General features: G+C 42.4%; 1 protein-coding gene across 1 annotated transcript in view; it reads right to left on the bottom strand.

Annotated features, from left to right (window-relative positions):
* FBN2 (fibrillin 2) overlaps positions 1-17,519 on the bottom strand; it is a 140,301-nt gene that overhangs the window by 49,357 nt on the left and 73,425 nt on the right. The window contains exons 20-25 of the mRNA XM_035099625.2: positions 12,887-13,006; positions 12,096-12,233; positions 10,377-10,427; positions 9,832-9,957; positions 5,120-5,347; positions 3,497-3,622 (exon numbers count right to left, since the gene is read on the bottom strand). Coding sequence (XP_034955516.2) covers positions 3,497-3,622; positions 5,120-5,347; positions 9,832-9,957; positions 10,377-10,427; positions 12,096-12,233; positions 12,887-13,006 — 789 coding nt within the window. The remainder of the gene's footprint in view (positions 1-3,496; positions 3,623-5,119; positions 5,348-9,831; positions 9,958-10,376; positions 10,428-12,095; positions 12,234-12,886; positions 13,007-17,519) is intronic.

The following is a 17,519-nucleotide window of genomic DNA, read 5'->3' as shown; positions in this document are numbered from 1 at the left end:
AGAATCCATTTTTAAATCCTTTTTTTTCATTTAATAATTTGCAAAGAATACTGGAGATATTTAAACATTTGAAATATCGAAGTGTCAGGAATCCTAAATACAGTAGGAAGAAAGATCATGATATCTGAAAATGGAATTTGATAATTGAAGCGGTTGGGAAATAATTGAAGTGGTTGTGACAAGCAATTTGTACAACTATTTGTACAGCTTCCCATGGAAACTCTCCCTCCTCTAGTACGATTCTTTGAACACATCTTCATAAAGTTTGGCATGCTGTGATCTCAGGGCACTGCCTCCTGAGCAGAAAGCAATAGCTAGTCCCTAACTAGAGTACTGTTCCATTCAGCTCCATGCTTAAATCACATCCTGGAACTGCTGATTTGAGGAACAGAAAGTGTAAAAAGGGAGAGTTCACCTTAGCTACATACTGGGTATTGTTCCATGTTGCCATATGCTTCCAGAGCAACGGACTGCTTCCAGATGCAGGGGGGGGGGGGCAGAAGTAGAACTGCAGAAGAATTGACTTGGAAATTGACCCAAGCTCACCAGCTCCCAAGCCAGGGAAGCCCATGCAATCTGTTGACTGGCTGAAGAGGTGAGACAAAATTCTCAGGCTTAGTGTCCCAGTCTGGTAAAAAGGGCAAGCAGGTGGCAAGCAGATTTCTTAGGTCTTGCATTGGCAGACAATCTCACAGAGATTAGTATTCAATGCTTCTTCCCTTCCTGTATAAGTTCAACTCTAGCCCCTTTACTAGAGATTATAGAGGAAGTGATGTGGAAGGGATATGCTAGAAAGAATGGCAGGAAAACTTAAAAATAGTTTGAAAGTTTGCTGAAGAACTTTGAGGGGCTTTTAAAAAAAACTGTGTTTCCTTCCCATAAAGCAGAACTACGTAGTTTGGGATGGCTGGGAGATTTCCCCTCAGAAGGCTGACCCTGCCTTCCAACTTGCAGGTGGTGCTGCTATAGAGGTAAAGAAAGCTCTCTTGACATTTGTGAGGGATACAATCTCCAGGTGATATTTTCCTTCCCAACTCTCAGAATTGCTTTAGACTTAAGAGCTAAGCCGAGCAAGTGCATTTCCCACCAATGCAATCATTATAAAAACAAGGAAATCACCAGCTATAGCAACATTAACATCTAGAAAGGCATATTGATTCACATGCCTTACCACCCACATTTTATATTGCCCCAGCACATTTTACTTCCGCAGTTCCAGAACAAACTTCTTTCCACTGCTAATGTGCAACCACCCACTGTGCACACATCCATTCATCGCAGTTGTAGAAAGTCTCAGGCAAAACCTCAACTTCAGATTTGCTCTGGTGTGAAAAGAATGGCTTTTGTTTATAGGACAATGCTAGATACTGATTTATTTGGACAGCTTGGGATCCATTTGGGATTCGTCCTGCTAATACAGCAATTTCGATAAACTGCACCTGTGAGAACGTTCCCTGGTGTGTTGAGGCCAGGTTTAGAAGATACTGGATGTACAACCCCTGGAACACCATCAGTGGTAACAGTAGATACTGTTATTTTAAGCAATCATTCCAAGCACCCAACTGTCACCAGATTTCTTGCCCAAACTGTTATCTCTGCATATCATTATAAAAAGATGAAAGATGCATTGCAAATTTAGTAAATCCTGGATAAAAACGGGAATGCCTGGAATATCCTTGTTCAATCTTCAGAAGTTCAAGTCCTGAGACCCTGACACATAGCACAGTCAATGGCTGTTTGGACAGGTTGGGCCCAGGATTCTTGGGTTGAGGTGTTCTAGGGGCTGCAACAAAAGCAATCTTGCACTGGAACTTGGTGCTTGATGGTTTTGAACATTAGTTGGAAGTATTTCAAAGTCTGTGTAAATAAATGCAAGGGCAAACAGTGGTCTCGTGAAACTCACTGAGGAAAGGAATGGCAGATAAGGCCTTCCAACACTCAGTGTAGCCACCTCCTCTTTCTTACTGCGGTTGCTGCTCTCCATATGCCTTCCCCTCTGGGCTCTATCAGTAGCATTTAATGATGATGATGATGATAATAATAATAATAATAATAATAATAATAATAATAATAATAATATATTATTTATACCCTGCCCATCTGGATGGGTTTCCCCAGCCACTCTGTCATACCTGCCAAGTTGCTGTCAGAGAAATAAGGGACCGGGCCGGAAATAGCAGACCGGAAGTAGCACTGCCACCATTTTGGAACTGGATGGAGCATGCTCAGAAGTGACTTTTGATGCTGCTTTGCCCAGTTCCAAAATGGCCGCCGCGCCAGAATAATCCAGGGGAAAAATCCGTTTTTTCAGCTAGGAACAGCTGGAAAAACGGGGATTTCCTGGGGGAAACGGGAGACTTGGCAGCTATGCACTCTGTGTGGCTCCCAACAGAATAATAATAATAATAATAATAATAATAATAATAATAATGATGTGATAAAACATCAAACATTAAAAACTTCCCTAAATGGAGAGGAGAGGATAGAAGAAGGAGCATACCATTCCTTCTCCTTGCTGGATCTCTTGGAGAGGGCAGATGAACAATGAGCAACATAGAGGAGGAGCCAGAATACTTCAGGGATTGGCCCTGTGCTCCTTACAGGGGTGTTAACCTTGGCAGGTGCCTGATACCTATAGTGCTGACTGTGCTGTTCTCTGGGAAGACCATGGCAGAAATGGTTTCCAGACATTTTAAATGAAAAGAAGCCAAGGCTAATGGTGGAACAGGGGAGAGACACTACTTAAAACTTCTTCCTTTTCAACACTTTTCTGCTGAAAATCACAAACACTGAACCCCCTTCCCATTCCCCTTACGTGTAGAAAAGCAGTAGGGAGTAGAAGCGCAGTAGGGAGTAGGGGCGGGGGGGAATGTATCTATAAAGAGTTGAGCAAGTGCACTTCCTGTCATTACTCCACTCAAACTTACAGCCCCTTGTGGCTTCTTTTAACTTAAAAAAAGAAGAGGAGGAAAGGGCAGTTCCACATTGTGGGGTGCAAGATTATGCTCTGCTCTGCTCTGTAACTTCTGATAAATCTGAGGAGTTAATTTCATTACTTCATACTTTTTAAAACTACAGTGGTACCTTGCTTTATGAACTTAATCCATTCCAGAAGTCTGTTCTTAAACCAAAGTGTTCTTAAACCAAGGCGTGCTTTCCCATAGCAGCGGGGGACTCAATTTAGGAATGGAACACACTCAACAGGAAGCGAAACATGTTCTGCTTCCAAGGCAAAGTTCACAAACCAAAGCACCTACTTCCGGGTTTGCAGCGTTCTTAATCCAAGTTGTTCATAAACTAAACTGTTCTTAAACCAAGGTCTTTGCAGGCTTTGGTTGTGGTGAGGAGCCCTCAAGCACCCAGATTAACGGAAAGTTGCTACAGGATGCAAACTTGAATGCCATGCAAGCCACATTCCAGGAAGGGATGAGTGGGCAGCTCAAACCTCCCTTTGTATGCACCAATGTTTCTCTAAGGAGTCCTATGTCAAACTCACCTGTACAATTTCTTTCTTCCATGTCTAAAGCAAATCCACTGTTACATCTACATTTGAAGCTTCCAATTGTGTTTCTGCATTTGCCATATGTGCACATGCCAGGGAACACTTTGCACTCATTTATATCTGCAAGAGGAAAATAGATAAAATGAGTTCACATATTTTATGCAATTCAAGAGCTCATTTATCGAGCAAATTGTGATGACTAAAAATGTACTGTTTTATCAAAGCGAACTAGAACAGCGGAATCTATTTTAGTAAATGCACCAGGTGTTTCATTTCGGCAACTGATCCTCTCAAATATATGTTAAAATTATACAAGCAACAATTAACATTCCAAATCAGATGCTGTGGTTCTCTGTGGCTGTTACAGTTAATAGGAGAGATAAAGTGAATAAAGAAAGATTTAGTCTCAAAACAGGTAATTAGTGGGTCAAATTACCAAGCAACTGTGTGGAGGTCATTAGAAGAGGAGTATTCATTCATTCATAAAAGAGGGTTTGTGCAGATCAAATAATAATGGACAAAGGAATATTTTGTCTTGCCAAATTATTTTTAGGGCCCCCTCTATTGTTCAGATAGTGAAAAAGACCCAGATCCACTGTAGAGTAAAGGCTTCATAATTACAGCCACAGTGGAGTTAGGGCAGTTAGAATAGCCTTTCTATATCCTGCTTTGACTTGTATAATTGCAAAACTAGGTATTGCCTGGCAGATCTCTAGTCAGTCTTCTCCTGACACCTGTCACCTGTCACAAGCCTGTGACATCAAGTGGAGGAATGAGGTGGAGAGGGGCTGATTAAGCTTTTTCTCCTCCGGCCACTTTCCTACTCTAACTCTCTTCTCCAAGCTAGCTTTCCATCGCTGGTAAAAGACATGTGTTTTCAAATAGAAAAATAGCCAGAGGGGAAAGCGAAGTAAGCAGTACACCTCCTCATTGCTTCACCCAAACTCAATAGTCCTCTACAGCTGCTTTTCTTAGTAGAGAGTTGAGAGGCTGCTATACACATCATCTGTGCTATGTAACATCTGGTTGCTTGAACAGCTTGCTTCGGAGTGGGAGGGCTGGGTAGGGACATGGGAAGCAAACATGCCACTCTGATTCCCTGTAATACCCTAGGTAGAGCCTGCATACATATGCCACAAGGAAGGGGAAGAAACAGGGCTCTCTTGGCTCAAAGGCAGTCCCTCATGTTTATGGCATGTCATCTACTGGACTGCAGACCTATACAGTGGAACCTTGGTTCTCAAACTTAATCCGTTCCGGAAGTCCTTTTGACTCCTGAAACCATTCAGAGAACAAGGCGCGGCTTCTGATTGGCTGCAGGAGCTTCCTGCACTCAAGTGGAAGCCACGTCGGATGTTTAGCTTCCGAAAAACGTTCGAAAACTGGAACATTTACTTACAGGTTTTCTGCATTCGGGAGCAGATTTGTTCGTCAACTAAGCTATTCGAGAACCAAGGTATGACTGTATTAGGTGGGCTATAAATCCAAGCGAAGAAATCGTAACTTATATATACCTACATGCATAAAATTATACATAAAGCATATTACACATTGGAGAAAAGTAAAATGTACAAATGATACTGCCCTTGACGGAATTCCACTACAAATTCTATTTACCTTTATAAAAAGGCCTGCCTGTTAAAATATCTCCTCGGTTGGAGAAGCCTGGTCCTCTGGGGCACAATATTTCATACTCTTTTGTCCCAGGCTTGGGACATTCCTCGCAGTCCAATCCCCAAGCGGCACCTACAGCACAGCAGCAGGTATCCATCCGGAACTTTCCAGGGACAAGTTGAACACATTCATCTTCATCCCACTTAAGATAGCACTGCTCCATTCGGATATCTACAAAAGAGATTGAAAACAATGCCAGATGTTGATGTTCTAGAGCCCAAACCTAAAACTTTCACACCACCAAGTACGTGGCTTATCATGAGCGTTCCAAATTCTGGCTTGGGCAAATATGGGACCAGCAACATTGATCTCTGGTCTATGGAGCCCTGCTTAAGGAAGTTTTAATGTTTGATCTTTTATTGTGTTTTTAATGTCTGCTGGGAGCTGCCCAGAGTTGCTGGGGAAACCCAGCCAGTTGGGCAGGGTATGAATATATTATTATTATTATTATTATTATTATTATTATTATTATTAAAACATGGAAATCAGATTGCGATTATCTGAAACTAAATAAGAGCAATGTTTTTTGAAATGGGACTGTTATATGAGGATCAACAATTTAATATATCAGGAACAGGATACTCAGAGGTGTTTAAACAATGAGGTTTAAGCGCTGGAAATCCTTCTTGATTTGGGCTCTTTCAATTTATGTCTTTAATATGAGGAAAATACAAGAAGTAATCTAGGAGTAGTGGCTGGCACAATGGTGGAGAATAATGAAGTTACCCGCCCCATACTGGCATCACTGCAGCTTAGTTGGATGTGGCTGGGGCAGGGATGGGTGGTGGCAAAGTTGGGGGCTATGTGGACACGGCTGGAATAGGAACATCAGATTGGCTCCACAACCCCAAACTTGCCACTGCCCTGCCCTGCCCCACCCAACACTTTTCCAGCTAAGATGCAGTGAGAGTGTGGCTCTTTCTTGATCTCAATCTGTATTATAATAGCACTGCCTTTTTCCTTATATAGCATGTAGTTATTTCTGCTCTGTGTGCGTGTGTGTGTGTGCGTGTGTGTGTGTTTAATAACATAAATAACGAAGCTGCTGAGAAAAGATACATAAATAGTACTGGCATCTAACAGAGCAAACAAAGAGTTATTTTCACATACGTCAGGAAAGGTTGCATGTCATGAGAAGTAAAGCACACCTGGCTCCATGCTGGTATCTTCACCCACATCACCTTGGAGTGATGCCTCGATATGCCGCTTGGCCATTTGACCATTGTTTGCTGTGTTTGAACTACTACATAAACTTTTCGTTCTGAAGTGCCTCGGGGCAGACCTTCTCAACTGGCATGTTGAGTGAGTTCTGTCCTACTGCAATAGCTATAATAAATGCCGGGTCCCAAAATCTGGATGCTGGACTTGAAGAGAGTTTCTTTGGTTCTGTGGTTTGTTCAAAAGGCGGTTGTTCCTCACCTGGGTAACGAACAAGGTAGTGTGGAGGGGAATTCTTACCACAATGGAGAGGAGATGTGGAGCTGCTCCCTGGTGCAGAACTTCCCTTTCTGCCCATCAAATGTGTGGAAGGGCAGAACTACTGCCAGTGAGTTCCCTGCAGGTTGCAGCCAGCAGTAAGCCACTAAGTGGGGTGTTCGCTGAGCTTGCCTGTGATCCACTGGGCCTTAAGCCAGCACCTCTGCTGTCACAAGATGGCATCAGGGCAGATTTGGGTTCAGAAACTGTTCCAGCTCCAGGCTGGCACAGCAAGTTGCCTGCTCTTTCCCCCTTCCCCACCAGCCAATGTGAATCACAGGATTGCAGATGCAGTGATCGCTGCGGTTTGGATTGTGCAGTAAGTTTTCACCCAGAAAGATGAACAATGTCCTGCTAATGAAGAAAAAACTGGGCTTATGGTAGCAAGTACACTGCCAGCCCTCTGCCCTACTGGGCAAGCCAAGGCCTTTAGGTATTTTTCCCCAATAACTTGCCCAGAAATTGAGCTCATTTTTTTTTTTTTGAAATTGCTATTATCTTTCTTGAGTGCGTTTTTACCCTGCTGTTTTCTTAAGAGTGAGGAATTCCTGAATTGTATGCTGGGTTGGTTTGGGTGATGGCAGAGCTTCGTTCCTAATTTTCATTCTCTTTTGGCTATAGTGTTTTAAAATGGATTCAATATGTCTACAGCTATTTCATAAAGTACTGGCATCTAACAAGGACATAACGAATGTGAAATTCCTAGAAGTAGATGGAAAGTACAATTGCAAATAAACCAGTAAAAACTAAAAACAAAACAAAACTAAATAACAAAAAAAATACACCGCACCAAGCACATAAAAAGGCCTTCCAAGGACAGCCTTCAGATCTTACACACTTCTAATATGAAAAGTTAAGAGTATTTTAATCTAATGGACACATGTCATTGCATGATCTTTTTCTCTGGGTATTTCTAACTAAAAAGATTGACAGTAGAATCCTATAAATGTCCATGCAGAAGTAAGCATTGCTGAATTCTATTAGATTCACAGTTTCAGAGCCTAGGAGCACTTTCAGACTTCCACAATTTTCAGGTAGGATTCAATCACGCAATGGCAAATTCAGGTCTTGCAATCATGGTGGATTGGCAAGTCTTGCAAAAGATTGGACTTTTTAAAATAAGGAGTGTGATGGGGGAAATGCACTGGAAAATGTGGGGTAATATTTGCTTTTACATGTCAAACAAATCAGGATGAATGCTCAATAAATAAGTAATCTGGATGTCACTTGACATTGTGGTATTTTATGCATTGTGGCTTGCCATTCTTTTTACTGATTATAGCTTAGTAATTCTTTATTGTAATTGTTTTGTGTAAACTGTTTAATTATTATTTGCTGATATTTAATTTTACTGTTCTAATTATGTTCTAATGCATTGTTGAACATTGTTTTCTTTGATATAAGTTATCTATCTTAAAGTTCTATTTTATTATGACTTTTTTTGTATTGGATCATATTGTCATAAGGCAGGGGTGTCAAACTCAAATTCATCGGGGGCCGCATCAGCAGTTTGGTCACCCTCAAAGGGCCGGTTGTGTCTGTAGGACTATGTGTCCACTCTTTATTATCATAAATTATTGTCACTGCATTCAATTATTACTGTTTTTTGTAATAATGTAAGCTCATTCCCGTCCCCACGCGGATCACATTCCGGCGTCGTGGCGCGTGTGTGGGAGGGGATGTAAACGAGGAAAATTTGAACAAAAGGTGGGGATCGGCGGCTTCCGGGGGGGGGGGACTCAACTAAACCTTCGGCAGGAAGGAGAAAGCCACTGCTGGGATTAAAAACCTGCAGATGGAAAGAGGGCTTCCCTCTCCCGCCCTGCGCACACCCAAACCCCGCTAGGCAGGATGCCACACGCTGCAACCCACCCCATGCTTTGGAGAGGGGCAGGAACATGCGGTGCAGTGCCAACTCCCTGCTTTGCTTTTGCATCCTCCCTCCTCAGCGCCAGAGTCCCTTCCCCTCGCGCTGAGGGAGGGCAGCGGATTTCCCGAGGAGGAAGGCGGCGGCAGCCCCAGCGGACGTGCATCTTCGCCTCAGAGCTGCTCTTCCCCCCACCCGCGCTGTTGTCGTCTTCGCCGCCGCCTCTCCCTACCGGGACTGCAGGCAGAGGAGGCTTGAAACCCCCCCCCAAAAAAAATTCCCCTCCCACCTACTCAAACCGCGAGGCGACTCCATCTGGAGCCCTACATCACGAGGGGCTGAGAGGAGGCGGCGGCAGAGCGGGAAGAGCAGGAACCCGTGCCGTCGCCGCCGCCTCCCTCCCGGCCGCCCCCCCCCCGGGGAGCAGCTCCATCCGGAACTGAGAAGCCAAAGGGCGGCTCGGGGGTGGGGGGCAGAGCAAAAGCCAGGCACCCTCCCGAGTGTCTATGAGGAGAAAACGGGGGAAGAGGGAAGAGAAACCCGGCTCCATCAAGAGAGCGACTGTTGCGCTTCGCCTACTTCCCCCTCAGGCTCACTCCGCGTCCCTTTCGCCCGCTCGCTCGCCCACCTCCTGGATGCAGCCGAGGAGAGGAAGGGAAGCGGCGGGCGGCGGCTCCCCAGTGCCGCCTCACTCGCTCTCGGAGACAACAGCAAAGCCCGCCAAAAAAAATCCAGCGCTGCTCCGTCCCGGCACCAACTTTGCCGGCGGTGCCTGTAGGGCTTTCCTACCTCCTCGGCGGGCTTCCTCCTCCTCCTCCTGCATCTCACTTCCCCGTCTAGCCGCTGTGCCACTGCCTCCCTCAGCCTCATTCGAAATTGAAATTCCCTGGCCAAGGCCGTCAGCGCGGCTCCAGCGCCCCGGCCTCCGCCTGCAGCCCCGCCCCCGGTTTTGACCCTCGGCCAATCACAGGCTCCAGAGCTACTGTCAGCGGTTATTGTCGGCGGCGGCTATGCGGGCCACATGACGAGGTCTGGCGGGCCGGATTAGGCCCCCGGGCCTTGTGTTTGACACCCGTGTCATAAGGTATGTGTTTCTTGCTATTTTGTTGTTTCTTCAGCTTGTAAACTGCCTTGTATATAGCAATATAGAGAAGTGGTATACAAATTAAAAGTGAAATGAAATGAAATGGCTATTGCAACTGGAGGTCACTAGGAGTACAAAAGGATTCAGGGCATGTGGACTCTTGGTACAAAGCTAATGTCTGAACCGACCCTAAATCAACCACACAGTGAAGGTTTTATGGTTGCTCACCTAAACACATTCTGCCTGTTCCATCCAATGTCAGGCCATCAGGACACTCGCAATGAAAAGATCCTCTGCTGTTGACACACCGTCCATTGGGGCACACTCCAGGGAAAACTTCACACTCATTTACATCTAGCATAAAGTATGAATAGGAAACTACAATTTATCCTGATTTTATTGAGAGTGAAACAGTTTATACAGTACTAACATATTGTGTAAGAAATGGCATATTCATTTACTCCTATCACATTGCTCCAACTAAGGAAATATAAGAATATGAGAATATAAGAATTGGCATGCTGAATGAGATCAAGGAACTGTCCCACTCCCCATTTATCACATTCTTCAACCCTAACAGCCTTTCCACTGACTCAGTGGTTGTTTAGAAATTGTATTTTTTTCTAAATAATGCACAAAAATGAGAAAGGATAAGAGATATGGAGCAGCTTAGAGTCATGGTACATTGACTTCAACAGGCACTGTTGTTGTTGTTAGAATAAATAGGTTCAATAATTACATTTGTGAAAAAGAATAACAAAGAATAACTGTACCTTCACAGGAAACACCTTTGACTCTTGCAAATCCTCTGGGACATGCTGTGTCTGCAGTGGAGCAAAGATTTATTTCAGAACATGCTAGGTCAATGAGGCCAAGTTGCCGTGAAGGGGACCAACAGCTATATTTGTTAACAGATTTGATAAAATTCAATCATTTTAGCTCATGAGTAAGTTTAAGTGAAATATAAGCAAGCTATATTAGGGATGGGAAACCTGTGGCCCTCCAGATGTGACTGAATCCCAACACCCATCATGCTCCAGCCAGCACAGCCAATGGTCAAGGTAAATGGCAATTGAAGTTCAAACCCTACTCAGATGGGTGGGAGGGGGGTTTCTGAATCTAGGTACATTCTTCCGCCCTCTTACAGCTGCTCAAAGCCAAAAGAAAATAGCATTGGTTCGACATGGAAATCCTCATGCACACCTGTGCAAAAAGATGAGCCTTAACGTTTTTGGCTGTTTGGATTTCAGTGTATTAACCATTCTTCCTGACCAAAGACATAACATTCTTCCTATTATCCAGGATGTCTAAGCAGAAATGAGCTTTACTTGAACTGACGGTAGAATAGGATTTAAATGAGTGAATGCACTCTGTTTGCCCTGCTTCAATATGCTACTACTTCCTTTAAATGTTGGAAGATGATGTAATATAATAGTTTTTAAATAACATAATTAGGAAATGAATCACTGAAAAAATTCCTGGTTTGCATACAATGTGAAATGAGATATTAACATCTGTTTGTGACTGACAGTTCAGAATTCTTAACCAGTGAACACTTTCTTTTATTTAACAATACTTACAAATGTACATACATTACATTACACAGAGGATATATTATGGGCTGTACCCAGATTTCCCCTTCCACACATGGAAAGGATTCTAATCCTGCTGGTAGAAGGAGAAGGTTTTCACCAATTTCTCCTTCTGCTTTCAACCTTGTACGTTTCCGAGCAAAATTCAAAGTGTTGGTGTTTACCTTTAAAGTCCTAAACAGCCTTGGCCCAGTATACCTGAAGGGGCATCTCCAACCCTCACCTGCACACTGAGGTTCAGCTCTGGCAGCTCCCTCACTGTGAGACGTGAGACTTGAAGCTACAGGGAACTAGGCAGAGGGCCTTCTTGGTAGTGGTGTCTGCCCTGTGGAACACCCTACCATCAGATGTCAAACAGATAAAGAACTATTTGACTTTTAGAAGACATCTGAAGGCAGCCCCATTCAGGGACGTTTTGAATGGGTGATGTTTTATTGTGTTTTTAATATTTTGTTGGGAGCTAACTGGAGTGGCTGGGGCTGCACAGCCAGATGGGTGACTTATTTATTATTATTATTATTATTATTATTATTATTATTATTATTATTATTATTAACCTACACTGCCACCTCCCATGCTTTTCTGGAGCCCCCCCTGCAAACATCTAGAGTAGATTTTCAGGGGGCATAGGTGGCTACAGGGGGTGTGTGGGAAATATTGAAAAACCACCTCCTCTCCCTCCAGCAGAAGCATTCCACTAGGAGAGTTCCATTCCTGGGAAGTCTGAATCCAGACCAATTAAATATATTTGGTAACACAGTAAATGAATTTAATAAGCAGACTTTTCTTTACTTAAAGGATGCACACAGTCAGCCAGGTTTAAAGCAATGTTCCACCACAGAAACAACTCACATATTTCTGCCAAGTAGCTGGAGAACATTGCAAAGTAAAAAATCCTACCTAATTCACAGCGCTCACAAGGGCTACCCCAAGCAGCTCCCAAAGTAGCACAGCATTCTGATTTTAGAGTGGCTCCATTGATGTTCACTTCACAACGATTGTCTTGAATGTTCAGCCAACACGTTCCTTTCAGACTGTCTGCAGTGAATTAAAATAAAACAGGATATTCATAATCCACCTGTGTAAAATCCGTGTTGGAAGTGAAAATGGCTACATGGTCAGCAGACAGGTTGGACTGCACATACCACTACCAAAAAAAATCATTCTTTGAGTCTTATTAGAAATGTTAATGTAGACACAAAGGTGCAAGTTCCCAAAATGTCTGGAACAGAGTGGGAACCTGTGGACCTTCAGGTGCAGTTGGACTCTAACTCCCATGGACCTCAACCAGCATGGCCTGCCATCAGAAATGAGTCCAGCAACATCTGGAAGGCTAACCCTTCCCACCTCTGGCCTATAAAATGTATCAACAATGAAGCGGATCTCTCTTGAAAGTTAGAGCCAGAAAAATCTTTTCTCACCATATTCAGTATTTCATAAGTCCAAGATAAGACAACACATGAAATATTATTCTTGAAACTTTGTTTGATACAACTCTCATGAAGAAAATGGGAATCTTGATCTATTTCGATCAATTCTTTCTAGGGAGCAATACCTTGCTGTATTACAAGTTGGATATTTCCAGATGCCATTCTTTCTCTAAGGAATGTAGTCAACTGAATTTAACTCAGCACAATAGTCAATGGAATTCGTGCTTTTGTTTAAACAGCAAAACAAACCAATAGACTCACCAATACAGATGAAACCCGTAGAGTCTAGTCTGCTGCCAGATGAACACTCACAGATGAAAGAACCAAGATTGTTCTTGCAGGCACCATTGACACAAGGGCTGCTTTCACATTCATTTATATCTATAATCCAGAAGGAAAAGACACTGTTAGATTCGCCATGTGTTTTTGGAAAATATTATGATGTATAAACCCTGCCATGAACCATGTTATGCCAGAATGTCTGGAAAATTTGTTCATGTTTTTTTGTTTAAGCGTTAAACTAAATTTCTATAACGCAGAGAATGTAGGGCAGAAGACAGCTTGCATACTTTGGGAAGTGCTAATTAACTGGCTGCTTCTCATAAAGCTACAAACTTCCAAGAACTTGGACTGGAACTGTTTTCCAGAATAAATTATAATTGTCTTTAATGGAAAGTAATCCACTCCCTGCCACAATGTAATGCGGCCAAACAAAGGCTGTATTGTTTCTGTCATTTTATGGCTCCATGAGGCTTTGGGGAAATTAAGAAAACAATGCTTCTCTGTGACTCCACAGACCTGGAAACTTCCTAAAAAGTAATGCTGCAACTATAATATGCAAAACAGTATCCCCCTACTAGCCCATTTTCTAAACTTCACCTGCCCCTTCCCATGGCTCATCCTCAGGCTTTCCATGTGCAGCCCAACCCAAAAATATCAATTTTTTAAAAAGGGAAAATTAGTTTGAACTCTACTTTTTTGATAACAAAAAAGTATTTTTTTTTTCAGGACGGTAATTCTCTAAAGAGTAGTTTTGTGTGTATAAATGTATTTGCATTCAGTTCACCTGAATCTTGTTTGATATGAGTCTTATCTCATGCGACAGGTAAGTAGCTGTGTTGGTCTGACATAGTCGAAACAAAAAATAAAAAAATAAAAATTCCTTCCAGTAGCACCTTAGAGACCAACTAAGTTTGTCATAGGTATGAGCTTTCGTGTACATGCACACTTCTTCAGATACACTGAAACAGAAGTCACCAGACCCTTATGTCTGACTATACATAAGGGTCTGGTGACTTCTGTTTCATTGTATCTGAAGAAGTGTGCATGCACACGAAAGCTCATACCTATGACACACCATGGGGTCACGAAGAGTCGGACACGACTAAACGACTAAACAACAACAAAAGGTGCTACTGGAAAGAAATTTTATTTTATTTTTTGTTATATCATGTAAGACATACTATTCCAAAATGAGAGTTCATGTTATGGCTCAGGAATGGAATACATTTTAGTACATAATTACTTTCTCAAGGAGGGACTAAGAACTAAATCCAACCCATTAAACCCAAAATTAAAAAAATAAGTGAAAAATTAAACACAAGAGCTAGTTAAATACTGGATAAATATACCCTAGTAGGTAATAATAAATACACAGATTAGATAAATAAATTTTCCACTTATACTTCCTTTGAATACGATATGCTACTCTGTTCTCTCATTCCCATCCCAAATCTGTATTTCTCCAGAAATACTCCTTTGGACCCCTTTTAGATTCTCCAGACCAGTAAAAACAGTTCATTGCCTGAGAAGAGGCTGGGTTAGCACATCTGGGATACTCTACTGATTATTGACCAATATATATATAAATATACATTTATAATGAGAGAGGAAGAGAGGGGGACATCTGGGATACTTGTATATCTAGACATTTGAGGTACTTGTTCACAGGGGAGACCCCAAAATTCAGGATAGCTCCAGACTGCATTACTTAATCAGAGGAAACACTGATTGGAAGCATTCCAAGTCCACAGTTTCACAGTGCAACTAAGAGACAAAGCTAACTTCCCAAGATCCTCATCTGTGTTTAAAAATTAAAATTAAAAAAAATGGGCATTTTTCTGTAGTAACATTATCTGAAAGAAAATTTAAAATAACATCCTTCAACATTAATAAGTTTTTGAGTTCATCTATTCTTTATACTCTTAATAGTGAAAAACGTAGCCTAGCTATATTCCGAGTTGACCTTTTGTAAAAGTAACATATTTAGTTTGCTTAGTCATTTCTTCAGAGTCAAAGCCAAAGTTGGAATTGTCCCTTGTGATTACATTACAGTGATTTATACTTTGTTGTTTGTGTTCTGGATTCATGTTCAACTGTGTGAACACGTTTATAGCCAGAGCTGTGCTTTGAAGATAAATATCAAGATGAACAGATACAGTTAGCATCTCCCTCTTGTATTATTTCAACCTTCACCCTACAATAAAACTCTCCATGATACCAGGACATAAAACACACTCACGACCATTTGAGCGCCTATAAAAACATGCAGTGTAATCCTATGCGTATTTACTCAGAAGTAAGTCTCAGTATTTTCAACAGGGCTTGTTTCCAGGTAAAGTGTGTATAAGGATTACAGACTTAAGCTGTCACTGAGTTCCAAGTAACCCTATTGCGCTTTGATCAGGCTTCTTCAAAGTAAATGGTTTTAGAATTGTAGTCTGTTTTCAAAAATTATGAAAGCTCAGAGTTGAAGAATAACATTTGAACAGAACTGCAAGTCTAGTCCCTGCTGCATCATCTTAACTGCGCTTGGGGGAGGGGAAATGTCTGTGTTTCAAGTGTTTTTCACAGACATGACTCTATATCCTTCTTATACAATTCAAACAACTTCACCATGATATTAAAAGGCTTCCATCAGACGATTTAGTAAATGTTCATGGAATTAAACCTGAATTGACTCTGGCAGAAGTTAAGCATCTATAGAGCGAGTTTACTTTAGTTAAACTCAGAGATAACTGAGTTTAGTTCAAGAAGCAAGTCGTTTCCTAAAGGGGGCAATTTAAATTCGCTATAAAATCAAGACAAAATATTCCATAGCCAATCCAAGTGCAAGTCTTGGCTGATTGTTTGATATCTGAATGCACCTGTTTCTTTATAAAAATGGAAATGCTACTCAAATGCCCAGGCCAATTCAAGAGAATTATGTGGCAATAAAAATGAGTAGACACTGTATGTTCATAAGTACACATAAGTTTTTAGATGTTATCAAATCAACCCGGATATAGTCTGTATTAATCTATGGCTAAGCTGACTCAGACTAACAGACAGAACAATCCAAAGGGAGCAAGAAAGGGAGACTTCCTGTTGGAAGACACACAAAATTCAAAGCCCTGCTGAGTTACTTTATGGCACAACAGATGGTAGGAATGTTTCGCGGTGGGAGGCGGTAATATTTCCTGGTCACCTTCCAGTCTTTCCTTCCCACTTATCCCAATAGGAGAAAAATAAGTAAGCCAGCTGCAGGGCTTGCATACTTTTATCCCCATCCAGGAGGTGGGAGTCATGGGAGTGGAGAATAGAAGGGTCTGGATTGAGCAAATTCAAGTTCCTAGAACAACCCTTTTCACTGTTACCACCGAGTACCAACAGCAAAGAATCATATGAGATCAAGCTTTCTGCGTCTCCAATAGGCAGCCTACAAGGGTGGACTTTCTTCTCTACCTTATGGATCTCCCTCTCTGTTTATGGAGAGGAAGCTCGACTGTATCCTATGGGCCTTTGGATCAGTGGTGTAGCCAAGCTGAACTGAATGACCTTACCAACAATGGGGGCTCTTTAAATGGCACATAAGTAGCATTTCTGTTTTCTCCCCAGTCCTCCCCACTCCGCATGCTTTGCAACCAGTTCTACATGCATGATATGTTAGACCAGGGTGGTCCAACTTTTCATACCAAGGGGGCAGCAAGAGTACTTCAACATGGAACCCATGGGCCACACACTGCCTTGTCATGCAGTGGAGTGGGGAACCAAAATTTAATACCCCTAGCTAAGCAAGGCAAAAGGCTCTGGCAGGGTCCCAGAGCCCTCCTACCTCCTTTCCGAAGCTGGGAAAGCACAAACTAGGCTTTGCGAAGGAAACAAGAGGACTCTAGGACTCTGTCAAGATGGTCCACGCCTCCTATCCAAAGCCCAAGCACCTTCTTACCCAGCTTCCTGCAGGGAGTAGGGGCAGTGGTGGGAAATGTTGCCAAGGGCTGCCAAAAAATGTTTTGAGGGCTGCATGCAGTCCTCAGGTCATGTATTGGACGGCCCTGTGTTAGACTGGGAGGGTGCAGAAACCTAACTAAAAAACGTTGATTGAAAAATAAATAAAAATACTCTGAATAAGTGTAGCTTTGCGTTTTAAATCATGGAACCAAGACGACGGGAATAAAATTTGAGTTTTATCTTCCTGTCCTGATGCTTAATACATTTACCTAAGATAAATGCCCACCTGTAACCATGTATATCAGTGTTTCCCAAACTTGGGTCGACAACTCCCATCCATCCCTAGCTAGCAAGTGGTATGGGATGATGGGAATTGTAGTCCAAAATCAGCTGGAGACCCAAGTTTGGGAAACACTCATGTATATGCTCAACAGAGCAACCCCTGACTATAATTAAAAATAAATAAAATAAGAAACTACATAGGATGCTACAGTGACCAATGAAAGCGGAACAGTCCCTGGCATCTGCTTGCTTACCCAGGTTGGTGTTAACTAAAGGTCAGCCCTAACAACAATGCTGCCTGGGAAATTGCTGTCTTAGTGGCCAATTCTAGCTTTTCAACATCAAAATATTCTGCACAGGAGTTGTAACGAAGGGCCTAGTCCAAGTTTAGTATTCATTCGGC

Source organism: Zootoca vivipara, chromosome 11 (assembly GCF_963506605.1).
Source record: "Zootoca vivipara chromosome 11, rZooViv1.1, whole genome shotgun sequence".
In the NCBI taxonomy this organism is placed as follows: domain Eukaryota; kingdom Metazoa; phylum Chordata; class Lepidosauria; order Squamata; family Lacertidae; genus Zootoca; species Zootoca vivipara.
Note: the sequence above shows the minus strand (reverse complement) of the source record. Positions and strands in the feature narration are given on the sequence as shown.